The 17,904-nt window shown below is 43.0% G+C and overlaps 1 protein-coding gene across 1 annotated transcript; it reads left to right on the plus strand.

Moving 5' to 3' along the window:
• The first annotated feature begins 373 nt into the window (after nt 1-373).
• ZNF639 (zinc finger protein 639) lies at nt 374-17,262 on the plus strand. The gene is made up of 5 exons (XM_082249326.1): nt 374-564; nt 5,519-5,588; nt 8,173-8,268; nt 13,722-13,829; nt 15,817-17,262. Exons 3-5 carry the CDS (start codon nt 8,184-8,186, stop codon nt 16,917-16,919), a joined length of 1,296 nt encoding a protein of 431 aa, XP_082105452.1. The 5' UTR covers nt 374-564; nt 5,519-5,588; nt 8,173-8,183; the 3' UTR covers nt 16,920-17,262.
• The last annotated feature ends 642 nt before the right edge of the window (nt 17,263-17,904 follow it).

Raw genomic sequence — 17,904 nt, forward strand, 5'->3', positions numbered from 1 at the left:
CAGGAGAGAGTGCTTAGTTGAGAAAATCCCCTCATGAAGACTCCTAGGTTACCTAAAAAGTATCCCAGTTGTTGACCCCCCTGAAGACTCCTGGGATGTATAACACCATTTGCCTAGGCAAGAAACCAGGAAGTAGCTAAAGAAATGTAAACAAAAAAAAAAGTTTAAAACAAGTACACTTTATATATTTACTAATGCTAGCAGCATGGGGATACAAATAATCAATGTTGATTGAGAGAGTTGAAGATGAGTCGTGTAACAAGCAGAGAATGTTTAACCCCAAGCTCCCATGGAATCCCTGCAGTCTATAAACCCTCCTCCCAGAGTCTGCAGTACCGCCTGGCGCCCACACAGTGACGCTGTCCCGTTTCTCACTTCCTGTCTTACCGGAGCCGTTCTGGCATCATGCGGCTACTCGCTGCTCTCGGGCCTCGGGAAGAGATGAGCTCCATATTGCGTGACTTTCCGGCCTGGCGGACGTGAGGAGACCGAGGCAGGAGCGAAGTGTCGTCGTAGCGTCTGGTTGTGTGTCCTGGGGCTGGAAATTGATGTGAGTTTGGAGCGGTAAGTGGTACCCTGTTTGTAAGGTACATACCTGCAACTATGCGGAGGGGGTCCAGGAAGGCCTGTGGGATTCTCCTAGTCATTTTGCTGGGGTGAAGGGGGACTATAGGCTCACCAGTAGGGGGGACTTTCTTTTTGTCTCATAGTTGCTGGAGGACTGCAAGTCTCAGTATGACATTAGAAGCCTAGCAGGGGTCTGTAGACCTCCAGGGTATGGGGGTGGCCACTTTCCCTAGTGATGTAGATGAGAGAGTGTGTGTACATGGATGAAGGTCATATGAGGGCTCCATTCATAGGAGTGTATGTAGAGGTCATTCTGTATGGACACAGCACCCTCCTTTTCTAGGATTGGAGACATTCCCCCAATAATAAGCTGTACAGAGTATTCAGGTTCCTGGGAGCTGATGATCTAATGCTGGTCACACCTTACACTGTAAATATAAAGCCTTGTGTGATCTCATCCACAGTGAGGCAAAGTTTACACTAGCTGCAGACCTTGCCACCTGGCTGGAATGTGATCTGCAGTGATCCTTACTGCCTGTTTTAAGAGAAGTTCAAGAATAAAAACCAACATTGATCCTAGATTCACACTGGTGTGTGGAAAACACCTTGTGATTCACCCTGTACATCACATGTAATGTCTGTGCAGTGCGATTCGAGCCATACATTTAGGTGTATGATGCAGAACAACCCCCCCCCCCCCCCACACACACACACACACACACACACACACACACACACGATTCTGGCAATCGCACCGCGTTTTGCGATCTGTTTTGTTGTGTCGCTTATCTGCTGTGCTATTGCAATGCGGTGAAATGCAGCGAACCTTGTGTGTTTCCCACATCGTGTCTGTGTGAACCAGGGCTTATAGTCATCTAGGTGGCTGCAGCATTGGCCCCCCGCCTGCCTCTACACCAAGAACCGAGCTATCAAACATTGCTGATCACTCAGTTCTCGGTCTTTAGTGGGTAGAGTGGCAGTCAATCACTGCTCTGTCCCTCCAGTGCGGACTGGAGCGCTGTGCTGTGCAGGGATGGGAGCGACTGGTTCAGGCTGTTTTCTGAGAGGCTGAGCCTGCTGCCGGTCTGTCCTGTCACATGTGATGTGAATGAATCCTTTGAAGTATATCTAAAAGCAAGACTTTGTTCTCTTTAGTTTAAGTGATTGTAAATGATCACCTTGTAAAACCACCTATTCAGTTTAAAATAGAAATGAAAGGCGAAACATTTGTGTATAGCTATAAAAAAAACATAAATACTTTCTCTTTTTTTATAAGTGACCACATTCCCTCTGTTCTCAGCTGCATAAGAGCTGGGGGAGGAGAAACAGCAACACACTGATCTTAGCAGTGAATGGTGGGGTGTCAGGACAAGTCTGATTATTGGAATAGAGCAGGATGAGTTCCCAGCACAGCTAGAGAACTGAACACAGTGTGTTCTAGTGTGGTCGGTGTTTAAAGTGGGTTTTTTACTGCATCTGAGCAGTAGAAACACTATTTAATTAATTTTAAATATTCAAAGCAAACGCCCTCATCCATCCATGTCTCCGTGCTTTATTTTGTTGAGAAATCCCTTTGACAAACACCCCCTAGCATTTATGGCCATGGCCATCTTGAATAAGGGCAAAAGACTTGTGTAGCATTTACTTCCTGGAATCCATCTGCTCTTAGCTCAGGCATGCATGCAGAAGAGTGTGCTTAGCTGAGAAAACCCCTCCTGAAGACTCCTGGGATGTATGACCTCATTTGACCTCATTGGCAAGAAACCTGAAAGTAACTGAAGAAATGTACAAAAATCAAATCTATTTACTAATGCTAGCTAAGTTAAAGTGAAACTTAACTCATAAAGTTGCGCTACCTATAAACATGAAATAAAGCTGAAGTACTAATTAGGATGTACAACTCAAAAGGTGCAAATAAATAATAACACAGAGTAAAAATAGAAACAAGAAGTGTTCAGTAAACCACAAAGCACATCAATCCTGTGTGAGTAATAAATCAAAGTCCCAATATGGTTAAGAATAAATTCCACTTCTGTGAAATACTTCAATCCACCGTGGTCACTGTAAATAGGGTGATGTGCACTTCCACCACTGCTGGTCACCTATGCTCCCAGAACTCTCATATTAATGCTCATTAAAATGAGCCTTAGGCCCCTTTCACACAAGAGAGTCCATCGACGGACTCCGTTTATCTCAGCAGGGGATCGATCCGCCGATTTCCCCCGCTGAGCAGGCAGATGGCAGCTCTGTCTCTGCGCTGTGTGCGGAGACAGAACTGTTAGGTCCCCGTTGTTCTCTATGGAGGAATCGGATGAGAACGGACCGCCTGTCTATTCTCTTCCGATCCGCTGGACAGATGGAAAATAGGGTTTCCATCCGTCCAGATTTGACCGACCGGATCAGATGTCAGTGGACATGTCTCCGCTGACATCCGATGCCCCATAGAGATGCATGGGGCATCTATTCAGATCCGCCTGATAAACTGACAGGCGGATCTGATCGGTCCGCTAGTGTGAAAGGGGCCTTAGAGTTAAATCCTACTGGGTAGTCTGGTCTCCTTTGTTTGGACGTTTTCCTCCTTATCCTCCCAGATGAACTATTCAGTTTGGGGTACTGGTCTCTTTAAGACCTCATTGCTCGCATACCTCCATATGTTGAGGTTCAGCAAATACCATGCCTCCCATAGTGTAGGAATTTAAAACCCCAATTTTTTTAACTAGAGTGCCACTTACATAAAAAAAAAACTGTTAAAATCGCATCACTTCCGTTCTGCTCTCTGCTCTGAGACGCACTACAGGTTAGGTCACTTTTTCAGGGGCTCCTGAAGAAGTAGAATTTATTCTTAACAACATTGGGACTTTTATTTATTACTCACACATGAATGATGTGTTTTGTGGTTCACTGAACACTTGTTTTTTTTTTTCAATTTTTCTAATTATCATTTATACATACCTTTTGCGTTGTGCATCTTGATTAGTACTTTAGCTTCATTTCACGTTTATAGGTAGTGCAACTCCATTTATACACCTTTTATTTATTCTGATACTGGGGGAACACATCAGGTATTGCAGCTACCATCGACTAATTTATTTTCACCTTCCTAGTATTATTTTACACCAATTGTGTTCACTATTGATATCATGTAGCGTAGGGGTCACCATCCATTTATTTTTAACTCATCAAGTGCAGTCTTGCTAGTTTTCTTCCTCCCTGAGCCTGTAACCAAGTTACAGATTTCATTGCTACCAGATCCCACTTCTGCAATTCTGGCATAGGCAAGGATGACGTCCTACCTATGCCCTGCCGCGTCACATGTCCCAGGAGGCTGCATGGCTATTCACAATGCACCACACGATTTTATGCATGTGCAGTGGGGAGCCAGCTGTGGTTCCTCAGGAAACCACAACCAGCTACCATATTCAAGATGGCGGCACCGGGGTCCCGCAGCAGTAAGAACAAGCTGTGAGAACACAGCGCTGGACCTCAGGCACTGGTAAGTAACTGGTTTTTAAAGATCGTTGGCTACAGTATTTGTAGCTGCTGACTTTGAGGAAATAAACAAACTGATTTAAAGGCGTTTAATATTATGGCTGTTATTTTGGCAATTCCTCCCATGAGTCCCAGTGTAGTAACAATATTCATGTTTGTGTTCTTGAATTTAAACATGTAAAGAGGAGCTCCAGTCATTTTTGTTTATATTAAGTCAGCAGCTACAAAACTGTAGGTGCTGACTTCTAATAAACACATGCTCACCTGTTCCAGAATCCAGCAATGTGCTCACCCAAGCCATCCCTTCTCTCCCTGGTGCTGACATCTCAACTGTGGGCACCTGGCTGTGATTGGTTAGCGAATTCACAGCCTGGTGCCCACTGCAAAAGCGTGAGATGTGCTGTACCTCCTGAATGGTCTGGCAGGCTTCTGGCACCTGTGACATGTCCTAGAAGACTGCAGGGAGGGAGGAGAGGAAAAAAAAAATTGCATGCCAAATGTGGAAGGGGAGGAGTACTTAAAGCTGAACTTCCCCCTTCTGTGTGGAGCACCGCTTTAAGAACCTTTCATCGACACAGTTATTGGTAAATCTAAGGAAGTCTGTATAATAGTGGTTTGTAAGCAGTGTGACTGTACCCATACTGCATGCTAACAGCTGCCTTCAAATGTTTTGTCAGCTCTGAAGTGCAGAAAGGTAAAATTGTTTGCAATATGTGATGGCAGATCATTTCCATTTGTGTGCAGATCTTACAGAGAAGAAAAAGGTCTCATCTAAATCAAAATCTCAAAGTTTAAAAATTGGGCAGATATTGAAATGGCTAAGAATGTCTTTACACCAGCCTCGTTTCTGACTGCCCACTGTTTTCTACAGATCTCATTCACAGAATGCAGCCCTACATGGTTCCATGTGAACCCTGGCAAACCACTGGCAACATGTTGGGACTTTTCACTTAGGGGTAGTAACCCTATTTGTTGGTTCATCAGACTGTTAGGTCCCTTTCACACGATTGGACCGATCATTTCTGCCACCTCGTTTCTCAGGCGGACCTGATCCGGCCACCCATTCTCCTCTATGGAGAGGCGGATGTCAGTGGAGACGTGTCCCCTGACACCCATCTGTCATCTGATCCGACAAGATCCGCTTAAAACAGACTAATGGCGATACGCTTGCCATCCATCCAGTGGGTTGGAGCGGATGAAAATGGACAGGCTGTCTGTTTTCCTCCGATCTCCTCATAGAGGAGAGCGGGACTCTGACAGGTCTATCTCTGCACAGTGAGCAGAGACGGACCTGCCAGCTCAGTGGGGAATCAATGGATCGATCCCCGATGAGCTAGTGGAGTCCGCCCAGTGGATTCCCCCCCCCCCCCCTCCCTGTGAAAAAGACCTTAGTGTTTTTCTGTAAAAACTGTAAGAAAATTCAAGTGCCATTATTTTATTGTGATGTCTTTAATAGTTTTAGATTGGATGCTGATCTGGCAGATCTGATCAGAACTTCCCAAGGAATTCATCTGTATGAGTGGACACAAACTGTAAGTCATACATTTACTCGTACATATTCTGCTTTTAGATACAGCTTTGCAGTTATTTGTAGTGCCTTTCTTTTTATATCCTATCACATAAAGGAGTTGTCTTGGGTAGCCTTTTTTTTTTTTTTTTTTTTTTTTGCCCCATGGTCATTTGGGGCTACAAACTTTTTTTATTCTCTAGTGTAATTTTTAAGGGCAGGTTTAAATTCAGTTGCTATAAGGCAGTGCAAAATGAGACAAATCCTTCCTTTAAGCGTAACTCCACTTTTGTTGAGAAAAAACAATCCCCTCTGCGTGATCTCTGTACATTGCAAGGATTTTAACAAATGTTGTTGCAGATTCCTACCTTTTGTTATTCTTAAGAAATCACTGTGTTCCTCTGTGCTACATGGGTCTAATGGGAGTGGTTTTAAAATTATGTCAGCTGTGGCAGCTCCAGAGCACTAATGAGGGAATCTGTGAAGCTCTGGTCAACTCCATGGTTAAAGCAGTGCTGGAAAAGAATGGTGGCCACACAAAATATTGACACTTTGGGCCAATTTGGACATTTTCACTTAGGCCCCTTTCACACAGGCGGACCGTTCAGATCCGCCTGTCAGTTTTTTTTTGGCGGATCTGAACGGTCCGTCCCCCCATGCATCCCTATGGGGCATCGGATGTCAGCGGAGACATGTCCGCTGACATCCGATCCGTCAAATCTGGACGGATGTAAACCCTATTTTCCGACGGTCCGTTCCCATCCGATGCATAGAGATGCATGGGGAACTGACAGCTGTGTCTCCGCACACAGTGCGGAGAACAGCTGTCATCCTCCTGCTCAGCGGGGGATCGGCGGAACCATCCCCCGCTGAGAAAAACAAACTCTGTCCGACGGACGGAGTGTGTGAAAGGAGCCTTAGGGGTGTACTCACTTTTGTTGCCAGCGGTTTAGACATTAATGGCTGTGTGTTGAGGTACTTTGAGAGGACCTCAAACTTACACTGTTATACAAGCTGTACACTCACTACTACTACTACATTGTAGAAAAGTGTCATTTCTTCTGTGTTGTCACATGAAAAGGTATAATAAAATATGAGGGGTGTACTCAATTTTGTGAGATACTGTACATGTAACAATCTACTTTTGTTTTTGCTAGAAAATTACTTGGAACTCCCAAACTTTATATAGACCCTATAGAATAAAATGTGTGTTGCAATTTTTTACGTCACACGGTATTTGCGCAGCGGTTTTTCAAATGCAATTTTTTGGGTAAAAAAACATTCATGAATAAAAATTAAAAAAAACAGTCAAGTTAACCCAATTTTTTTTTTATATAAAGTAAAAGATGATGTTACGTCGACTAAATAGATACTTAACATGTCACGCTTTAAAACTGCGACTGCCCATGTAATGGTGGCAAATTACGGTGCTTAAAATTCTCCATAGCTTTAAAAGCCTTTAGAGGTTACCAGTTTAGAGTGGCACAGGAGGTCTGGTGCTAGAATTATTGCTCTCTCTTTGACGTTCGTGACAAAACCTCACGTGTGGTGCGATCACCGTTTACATATGCGTGCGGGAGTAACGTATGCGTTCGCATTTGTGCGTAAGCAAGGTGGGACAATGGCGCTTTTATTTTTTTTTCATACAAATTTTTTTTTTTGTACAAACTTTATTGCTATCACAAGGGATGAACATATGCAATATTTATCACCAGGGCCTAGTATGGGTCAGGAGGGGGGGGGCTCCTCCCGTGAGTCATCCATTGTTAAGGATGCGGCGGCCTGCTTCCTGGCCTACTCCAGTGTTAATTTCGTCGACTAAAACCGACTAAAACGTTTTCGTCGACTAACACAATTCAGATGACTAAAATACGACTAAAACTAAAATGGCATTTTAGTCTTAAGACTAAAATACGACTAAAACTAAAATGGCATTTTAGTCAAAAGACTATAACTAAAACTAAATCGAAATTTGCTGCCAAAAATTAACTGGTGCATGCTCAAAGCATAAATAATAACATATTAGATTTTTCACTCCAGGACCAGCAGTAGTATATAATGAGTTTGGAAATTGTAGAGAAATGCTTAAATAATGCATTACAATTGAACTACACCCATTTGATTATAGATGACTAAAATGAGTTTTAGTCGACTAAAATGTAGGGCGTTTTAGTCGACTAAAATATACTGGAGTTTTAGTCGACTAAATACGACTAAAACTAAAACACTTGCAGAAGACTAAAATAGGACTAAAACTAAAATGCCATTTTAGTCCTAAGACTAAGACTAAAACTAAATTGAAATTTGCTGCCAAAATTAACACTGGCCTACTCCTTACCAATCAGCTCAATGCGATAAATTACATTATTAAATGATGCGGTAATTACCACTAAATCGAACTATTGCCGCATTCGGTATTTACCGCAAATTTCTTAGTGAATTGCGCTTTCAAAACTGATTTACCGTAAGCGTTATTTTACCATATTTTTTTGCCCGTTCTTTTAACTTTTAGTGAATTGACCCCAAGGTTATTTGTTGTGCTACATTTTATTTTGTGTTTACATACAACCATGGTTTGATGTAAGTATGATATTTGTATCTGCTTTCAGATTTCAGAGAGATGAATGAACATCCTAAGAAACGGAAAAGAAAGACTTCTTTTCCATCCCGATACGCAGTACAGTCAAATGCAAATGCATCATCAGGTAAATTATTAACAGGTGTTTACCATGCTTTGATTAGTCAGCTAAATCTCTAATTGCAGTAATGAAGAGGCAGTTGGGGGAAGAGGGGGGTCAAAGCACACACACTCCTAGTTAAATTTGGTATTTTCATAAACAAAACCCTGAGTTTTGGGGCTTCTGGGTTTCTCCAACATAAAACTGAAAATGCTTTCATTACTTAACAACCCTATTGTCTTTAAGGAAGTGGAAACAGCCCTACGCCAGTACTCCTCGTCTGATACCTCCCCGCGTACCAATTGGGCAGCTCACAATGCCACCATCTGCAGTAAATTAAAACAAATTGCGTCTAGAGCCAAACAAATTTGTGAGCACACAATCCAACAGGAGGAAGAGCTTTAACGATTCATAAGGGAACAGAGATCAAGTCCACACATAGACCTTAGACCCAAAATAGACATGGCGTGAACTGCTTTGAATTTGACCCTAACAACGAAAGCTGAAAAATAGATCCGTTGGTCCAGACATCGGTACTACACAATGGGTGACAAACCTAACACTTTATTGGCGAGAAAACTGACCCCAAGGTCCTATAACCCTGCCAAAATTAAGATTACAAAATGGTCAGCCAACCCAAAACCCACAGGGAAATGTTTTAATTTCTATTCCAAGCTTTATGCACCTCCCGGACCTTTTGCAATCGCTCGAGCGGATTTTTTTTTTAATATCTCCCTCTCCCACAAGTAGCACGTACCCATGTAGAATTAATGGACAGGGTTTTTACGGAGGTGGTCTTAGCAGCTTTCAAAAGTCTAAATCCATCAAAAGCGCCAGGCTCTGATGGTTTCTCCGAACATTACTATCGCAAATATGCATACATTTTGACTCCCCACTTGTGGTCCTTTTTAATGATTTGCGAAAAGGTTCCCTATACCGCAAAATGAAAATAGTGGTTTCTTCCATGTCATCCCTAAACCGGGTAAGGATTATGGAGACTACAAATTACTGCCCGATCTCACTAATAAATGTGGATCCGAAAATAATGAGAAAAATATTAGCTTGCCGTATGAATACCTTTTTATCCAACTATATTCACCCAGACCAAGTGGGATTTGTCCCTAATAGACAGAGGCCGGACCAGATGGATAATTGACGTCCTATCAGCTTAACACACTTACTGGGACAAGCAGGGGAAGAGAGGAGGCATGCTGTTGTCCTTAGACCTGCAAAAGACCTTTGATTCCCTCTCCTGTAACTACCTATTTTTTACCCTGGAACGCTATGGGTTTGGTGTGAACTTTCTAAACACTGTTAAACTATATATAGCAAACACACAGCTCAACTGTTAGTAAGGGGAAAGCTCACAACCTTTTCACTGACATAGAGGCACCCAACAGGGGTGCCCCGTCCCAATCGTGTTCCTTTTTTGCCATTGAGCCCCTGGCTATTAAGCTGAGGTACTTCAGATATCCAAGGCATTTATTGTGCAGCTCGGGAGCACAAATGCGCCTTATTTGCGGACAACCTCCTTAGGTTCTCTCGTCCCCAATCACCTCGATACCTAACCTATACCTGGTGTTATGGCGCTTCATATCTATTTCAGGTCTCAAGTAGGGTTGCCACCTCATCCCTTTAAAACAGAACACATATTAATTACACAGGTTCTGTGGCTGATTAAGGTGGTAATTAAACTCACTTGGAGCCTTCTCTGCATTAAATTAGCCTCAGAACCTGTGTAATTAATTTGTGTTCTGTTTTAAAGGGATGAGGTGGCAACTCTCATGGTCAATCACTCTTATCCCTAGAGCTTTACATATCCCTAGAGACCCACATAGTCCGTACCCTACAACGTTCTTTCTTTTTCAAATGGCAAACAGATGCTCTTCCCTACTTTTCTCTACCCCCCCCCCCTCTCTTCATACACTGTACCAAAAAAATGTCACACCATTATATAAGAAACTATTGGAAGATCTCAACAGATGGTCTGATAGTCCCCCTTCATGGTTCGGTCGATTGTACTCAATAAAAATGAATATCCTGCCTAGGATATTATATTTGTTTAGGACTCTTCCAGTCTCAATCAATATGTCTGACCTAAAATTGTTTCAAAAAAGATACTGAAATTATATTGGGGGTTTGGGCATGCCGAATTTAACTAAATATCAAGCCGCTCAGCTGGTCCGCTTCCACATTCGACAGCCCTGCCCTCTTTGGATGACACTTGAATCATCCACCTATTCCAACTAAAGAAATCAGTCAATTGTTGTGGTTGCTAACCAAAGATAGACCGGTCATAATGTGCCCCACCTTATCGTTCTCATTAAACCTATGGGACCAGTTGACAACCTCCGATTTAACCTCCTCTACTGCAATGGAATATCTATGCAGGAATCTCAACAACCACACTGGTCACATCTCCAAGATCTACAATATGTTGACTTTAGTTTCCACCAAGCTGTTTTATATGAACAAATGGGAACAAGACATTAATGAGATGCTGGAAGCGGAGGATTGGTGTTAAATTGCACAATATATGTCTAAAACTCTCCAACACCTCACTGATTGAGGCAAATTACAAAGTCTTTCTGAGGTGGTATATGGTGCCAGTGAAGCCCCGTACACACGCACAGATCGTCGTCATACAAACGTCGGCGGACGAAAGATCTGCCGATTGTACACGTGTTAGTATGGTGCCTCCGACAGATGTCTGCACACAATCCGCGGACAAGAGTCTTTCTTGCAAACATGAAAATTTTTGTCTGCAGACACCAGAACGGACGATTGTTCGCCTGTCAGTACAGAAATCAGCCGACAGACTGCAGATTTGCAAGACTGGGCATGCTCAGAAAATAAAAAACACAGGGAAAGTTAACCATTACATGACATCACTTCTGCAGTCAGCTGAAGTCTGCGGACAAAATTCTTGTGCTGTCCTTATGCTGTCTTTGCACTTTTCAACAGACACCGACATCCCGGGGAGAAAAGACGAACATTTGTATGACGACGATCTGTGTGTGTGTACGGAGCTTTAGAGTAGCATCTTGTGTCCCGGGGGCCTCCCCAGTATGCTTTAGAGCAGGGCTTGACAAACCCCATGTGCCAGGTCGCATTGGCGATTAGAATTAGCGGCCTAGCTTACTGTAGCTGCTGACTTTTAATATATAGACACTTACCTGTCCAGGGAGCCCGCAATGTCGACACCCCAGCCAATTTTTGGATCTGGTGCCCGCCGCCATTCCTTATAAGGGAAACTGGCAGTGAAGCCTTTTGACTTCACAGCAAGTTCCCTACTGCGCATGAGCGAAGCGCGCTGCGCTTTCTTATTTGTTTTGTTTTTTTTTTTTTTGCATCCCCACAATGGAACATATCTTTTCTTAAATTTTTAGTTTTTACATAAAGGGTGTAAAAAATGTTTTACTGCATTTGTAAAGCTGTGAAAGAGCTAAGGCAGGGCTTGACAAATTTGCTTGAAAGTTAGGAGCCAGTTTTTTTTTTTCACGCATGCCGAATGGCCAGCTTCTGTCTGAATGGCTGCCATACACACGGGCTGAATGGCGGACAGTTTTTATTGCACCGGCTGATGTTGCCCGTCATTTGGCTTGTGTGTACTTGGCTTGATGGTGTGATGAGCAGTAGCTCACTAGGGAAGGACAGTGCAGCAATTTGGAGGTGATAGGTGATCCAGTAACTCATGCCACCTTAGGCCCCTCTACACGTGCCCCTCTGCTAAGCAGAATCCGCTTGCTCAGCGGGGATTTCTCGATTTCTTGATGACTGGTCTTGTCAGCTCTGCGCAGAGCGAACATGGACACAGTCCCGCTCTCCTCTATGGAGCATTCGGATGGAAATTGACTGCCTGTCCATTTCAATCCGATGCCATCTGATTTGATCCGTCAAACGGATGAAAAGTAGGACCATTCATCTGTTTTTGGCCAACAGGATCGGATGGCGGCGGTTGTCAGCGGACATCCAGCACTCCATAGAGGAGCCTGGAGAGTTCGATCAGGTCCACCTTAAAAACTTAAAGGCGGACCTGATCAGACAGCCCCTGTGAAAGGGGCCTTCGGGTGTGGCATGACAGGGAGAGAATAAAAAAAAATGAATTTTAATGGAAAAAATAAAATAAATAGAAAAACTGTTTCCATCTTTGTTTGGTTGTAAATGGAACTGATGCTTTTCCGACCAGCTGCCGCACACTCCCTGTCCACTCACCGGTAAGGTCAGGGTGCCAGATCAAGCCCTCAACATCTTCAACCTCTTCTCCGAGCAGTGAGAACAGGCAGGGGAAACCCTCAGCGCCGCCAGTGACTGCTTGTTTCAGCCCCGGCCACCACAAGAGGGCGCCAGTTCCCCAATGTAAGCATCTCCTTACAGCAGGCCGCAAAGCCGCGGTCTCAATTACCGGCCGGCGCAGCATCTTAGTTCGCGCATCGGCAGGCAGGGCCCGCATGGGGACAAGACCTTTCAACCTGCAAAAACTAATTTCAGGGAGGTGGCACTCTGCGCCAACCCTCCTTCCCCCACCAATTTACCACAACTAGAGGATGATCAAATAAAATGCAATCAGTATACAGAGGTTTACTTCTTCTTCTGAGAGATATTAATAAAGGAACACTTTAACCACCATGACCACTTCAGTGATTTGAAGTGGTCATGGTGGTAGGAGTCAGAAACACTGCACATGCTGGGATCTTTACAGTTATGTGCTGGGGGCTAGTTGCACCCCTAGCACATGTGACTTACTGCTGACGGTCACTGCTGGCGTAGAGTGTGAGGAGCGGCACTGGAGGAACCATGCAGAGCTGATGCTTCCTGAATCTCTCGGTCTCCTCACAGGCGGAGTGCATTTGATATCACTCCGCCTGTGACAGGACGGAGCCGGAACTATACAAGAAGAATCAGCTCCGTTCTGACAGCTGACATAGACAGCCTGGATATCACACGGCACTTGCGGGGGTCAGGGAGCTGCAGCCCGCATGCGGGAGAATCCCGCACCTCGCGGGAGACTTGTGATATCTGGAACAAGACACCTGCCGCAGTGTAGCCCAGGAACAGACTGCTAATTCTAGTCGCCAATGCGACCTGCCGCCTAGAGTTTGTTGAGCCCTGGGTCCAAGGTAGACTTTAAAACGTCACCCTGTCTGCCACTCCTCTCACAGCCTCATTCTAATAGCAAGCCTTAAATGTAGACCTGCTGGCCAGCTGGAAAGTGTTTGCAGCCTTTATCTTTGGCATACTCTGCAGCTAGTATTGCCATAGAGAATGCCTGTATTCAATAATCTCTTCAGCTAAACCCTGTGCAGCTATGGACAGGAAGGCAGTGATTTTGGATCAGAGATGTGGTGTTTATAGCTAGCTATAAAAAAAAAAAGTAGATGTGATTTAAAGTGTGAATTCTAACAGTTTCTCTTCATGAATTGACTGACTGTGTGTGTTTTGGGTAAATTGTCAATGACCTTTTCTATACTCTTCTTCAGATGTTGCTGTTCCGGTCAAAACTGTTGAAAACAATGGAATATATTTTGATCACTGTTACAGTGTGTGTTCTATAATACAAGCTGACCCTAAAGTTCCAGAACCTGAAGGTAAGTGACTGATGTAAAAAAAAATTTCTGGGAATTTAAGGCCACTTTAAGTTTAAAACTAAACTTAAAGCGGAGTTCCACCCAAAAGTCGAACTTCCGCTTTAAGTGCTCCTTGTGTTTTTTTTTGGGGGGGGGGGGGAGTGGGTACCTAGTTTTGACAGATAACCGCTCCCACTTCCGCTTTGGCCGCCTAGGAGGCTAGAGCGGAAGTTCTCCTCTCCCCCTCACTCCCTGCAATCTCCTGGGACACGTTGCAGGTCCCAGAAGATTGCCCAGCTACTACAAAAGTGCGGCTCGCACATGCACAGTGCGCACCAGGCTGTAAAGCAGAACTGTCACAGCCGGGTGCCTACACTTGTGATGCCGGTGCCGCAGGGAGAAGAGGGAGAGAACCGAGGCTCCCGCCGGCCGCATCGCTGGATCGTGGGACAGGTGTGTTTTATTAAAAGTCAGCAGCTACACTTTCTAGCTGCTGACTTTTAATAAACACAAAAATGGCTGGAACTCTGCTTTAAGTTTAAATAAAAGTTTAACCTCACTTTAGTCGCTTAACCACTTTTGTTAACCCCTTCATCATTCAATATTTTTTCCCCATATGTGAACTTTAAAATTTTGTTTAAAAAAAAAAAAATGTCTTGCTCCAGAAACATCCATTTTGTACTGTTGTAAAAAAGACAAATGACAGAATAAAAGTTTGCATTTGTGATGAGTTACAAGCCATCTTAGTTCCCAGATAGCTCGATCTATCGAATATTAGATCTATCATTTCTCACCACGAATCCAGCTCACTCACTGTAAGTGGGATTTGTGCAAGCCCTGTTCATGTCAATATGGTGGGCGGGGGCACTTTGACATCATTGTTTTAGGTGCTTGGGGACACTTTCTCAGCACAGACTATGGCTGCTTCTAAGCGACCGTTGCACATTAGTGAGTTCCTGGGTCAAGTCTTCAGTTCTTTTAGTTCAGCTAATTTTACATATGCAGTCAAGCATTTATATAAGATATACCGAATGCTACCCTTGTGTATGTTGGAACTAGGTAAATGTGTTATGAATAATTCCTCTTCCCTAGAACTAAGATTGTAATTACATTTTTTTAAACCCGTAATTCCACCAACTTTGGCATTAGTCTAAAACTGTTATCAGTAAAATAATAGCAACCAAATTAGGGTAGGGTGGATTTTTCAAGCTATTGTATATTTAAAGAAAAATTTCCACAGTCCAGTAATGTGAGAACCCAGTAAAAATCTATTGAAAAAATAAAATGTCAGTCCTTTTTTAGATACCTTCCCTTAGATCAGGCTGTCTTTGTAGTGGTCCTAGAATAAATACTGCATTACTTCTTGGTGGTTTAAAAGATAGGTTCACCTTTTTAAAAAAAAAAAAAAATAATAATAAATGCACATTTTTTTTTTTTTTTTTTTTTTTTAGCAGGTAAAAAAAATGTGCATTAGATTTATTTTTTTTAGTTGAAGCTTGGTAAACATGGCACCCGTGGCACTCCTGCAGACTTTTCAGTTTATCTGTCTGCTCATACCTCATATGGGCACACAGATGCACACTAAAAGGAAGAAAGAATGAACTGCCAGAGCGCTCAACAGCGCCACTTGTAGTTTCCCATTCAGAGAGGACTGTGAATGAGTGACGCGACCATGTTTTTTCAAACAGTGGCAGCGGGCACCCCTGAGAAGATTTCTGCCGTCATTGGGGAGAGGCTGCAGCTGCTGGAACATATTACATGTTCCACCTTTTTAAATAGGGTGCAACATGTTCCAAAAAGGTGAACTTATCCTTTATCACTTGAGTAAACTTGCACAGGTGAGCCATGCAAGATTGTAAACACCCAGTTAGGACAACTAAGCAGGAGAGTGCTAGTGATATGATCTTAGAGGCCAGTAGCTTTTTCTAGTGAAAACATGAGTGGTGGTAAGCTCGAATAGCAGTATCTACATGGGATTGTTAAATAACATGTTGTGTTTGCTCTGCAGAGGAACAGCCTAGTACCAATGGAGACAGTAGGGAGAATTGTGAGTCTCCAACAATAATTCCGCAACCAATCCATGAAGATGCAGTAGTAGAAATCCATACTGAAGAGCCTGAGTGTGTTCCTTCACCTGTAACAGAAGAAGAAATAAAGGACATCCCACTACAAATACAGGAAAGTCCAGAGAGCAGTCCCTCCTCTAACCTTGCAACACCACAAAAATGGCCACTGCTCAGGGCCAACAGCGCTGGTCTATTCCGTTGTGACCAGTGTGACTACAACAGCAAATACTTTTCTGATCTAAAACAGCATATGATCTTAAAGCATAAGTGCGCGGAATCTCATATTTGCAAAGTATGTAAACAGAGCTATACTAGTGAAGACTTGCTCATTGAACACGAAAAGGTACATGAAGAGGAGCAACTGAGTTGTAAGCATTGTGATTACAAGACCAGTTCCTATGAGAGCCTCAGTCAGCATGTGACAGATGCCCATTTTAACGACTTTCTTTACTGGTGTGAACAATGCGATTTGCAATTTTGCACGAGTAGCGAACTGTACTTGCACTTTCAGGAGCATAGTTGTGATGAACAGTACTTATGCCAGTTCTGTGAGCACGAGACCAACGATCCGGAAGATTTGCACAGTCACGTAGTGAATGAACACACCTGCCGTCTTATTGAGTTAAGCGATGCTTATAACAACGGAACACGGGGAGAATTCAGTCTCTTAAACAAGATCAGCTTTGATAAATGTAAAAACTTCTTTGTCTGTCAGGTGTGTGGCTTCAGCAGCCGGCTCCACACTAATGTGAATAGGCATGTAGCAATAGAACATACTCGTTTTTACCCGCATGTCTGTGATGACTGTGGGAAGGGCTTTTCGGGCATGTTAGAGTACAGTGAGCATTTAAACTTGCACTCATCAGAAGGTGTTTACCTGTGCCAATATTGCGAATACTCGACAGGTCAGCTGGAGGACCTAAAAACTCACTTAGATTTTCGGCATTCTGCAGACCTGCCCCATAAGTGTACAAACTGCCTTCTGAGGTTTGGATCCGAAGAAGAACTTAATACCCATAACCAAACACACGAGAAAACAAGTTAGAGCACGCTGTCCAGGAAAAGAAGCAAAAACAATACTCTTGAGATTGGATGGAGAGCAAAACACAGGCATCCTAGCTGCTTCTTTGTTTTTCAGATCATGTTGCCAGAAATGGATAGAACACGTGATTGGAGCTAAAGACTTTAGAATAACAGAATCTACCATTCCCAGGAATGTAATTTGTGCAAATGTTAAACACTCCTATTTCAAATGCAGTAGATGTATAACTCATTCTAGTGAAAGCATTGAAAATTAAATGCATGCTTGATGGAGATATTTATCAGGTTATGTCAAAATGTTTCTTTTTATAATCACCCATTCATTTTTTTTTTTTTTTTTACATTTTACTAGTGTATGTGTAAGTTCATGATGCGCTGCCTTGGTCTATGGAACACTTGGCATTGAGTCTATTAAAGATGACTTGAAGCAGGATCTTCATCTTTTCTCTGCATGGATACATTAAAATGGGACTGCTCTGTTGGTTTACTGAATTTAAATTTGTAAATGTGTGTTGCACAGGTGAATGTTTGTATGTGTGATTGCACAGCATGAGGCTAATGTGCTCAAGAATATATCCGGTTAATTATTGTGCTTTATGTAGTAATTTTAAATCATGTGTTTTTTTTTTTTTTTTTTTTCTTTGTTTCAATCAAGCAGAATGTCATTGGATATTATTGTGCCAGAAAAAAAACAAAACCCAAAAATAGAAAAGCTTGCTATAAACTGTAGTGCGAATTAAAGAAAACCAGTCTGGATTGTGGTTGTCGTGCACTTAAAACAGGCCTCCTTGTTTGATTTTCAACAATAAATGTATTTTCTTTATAACTTACTGTTGCATAAAATCACCCGCTTGTTTTGACAACTCTTGTATACTAATTTTTCACAAACTGAAATGAAGGCTCCAGTCACACTTGTCGCAACTTGGGACGTAAAGTTGCATGACAAATCGCAGCCCATGTAATTGAATGGAAGTCATTCAAATCTATGA

Source organism: Pelophylax lessonae, assembly GCF_965119305.1.
Source record: "Pelophylax lessonae genome assembly, chromosome: 3".
Lineage (NCBI taxonomy): Eukaryota > Metazoa > Chordata > Amphibia > Anura > Ranidae > Pelophylax > Pelophylax lessonae.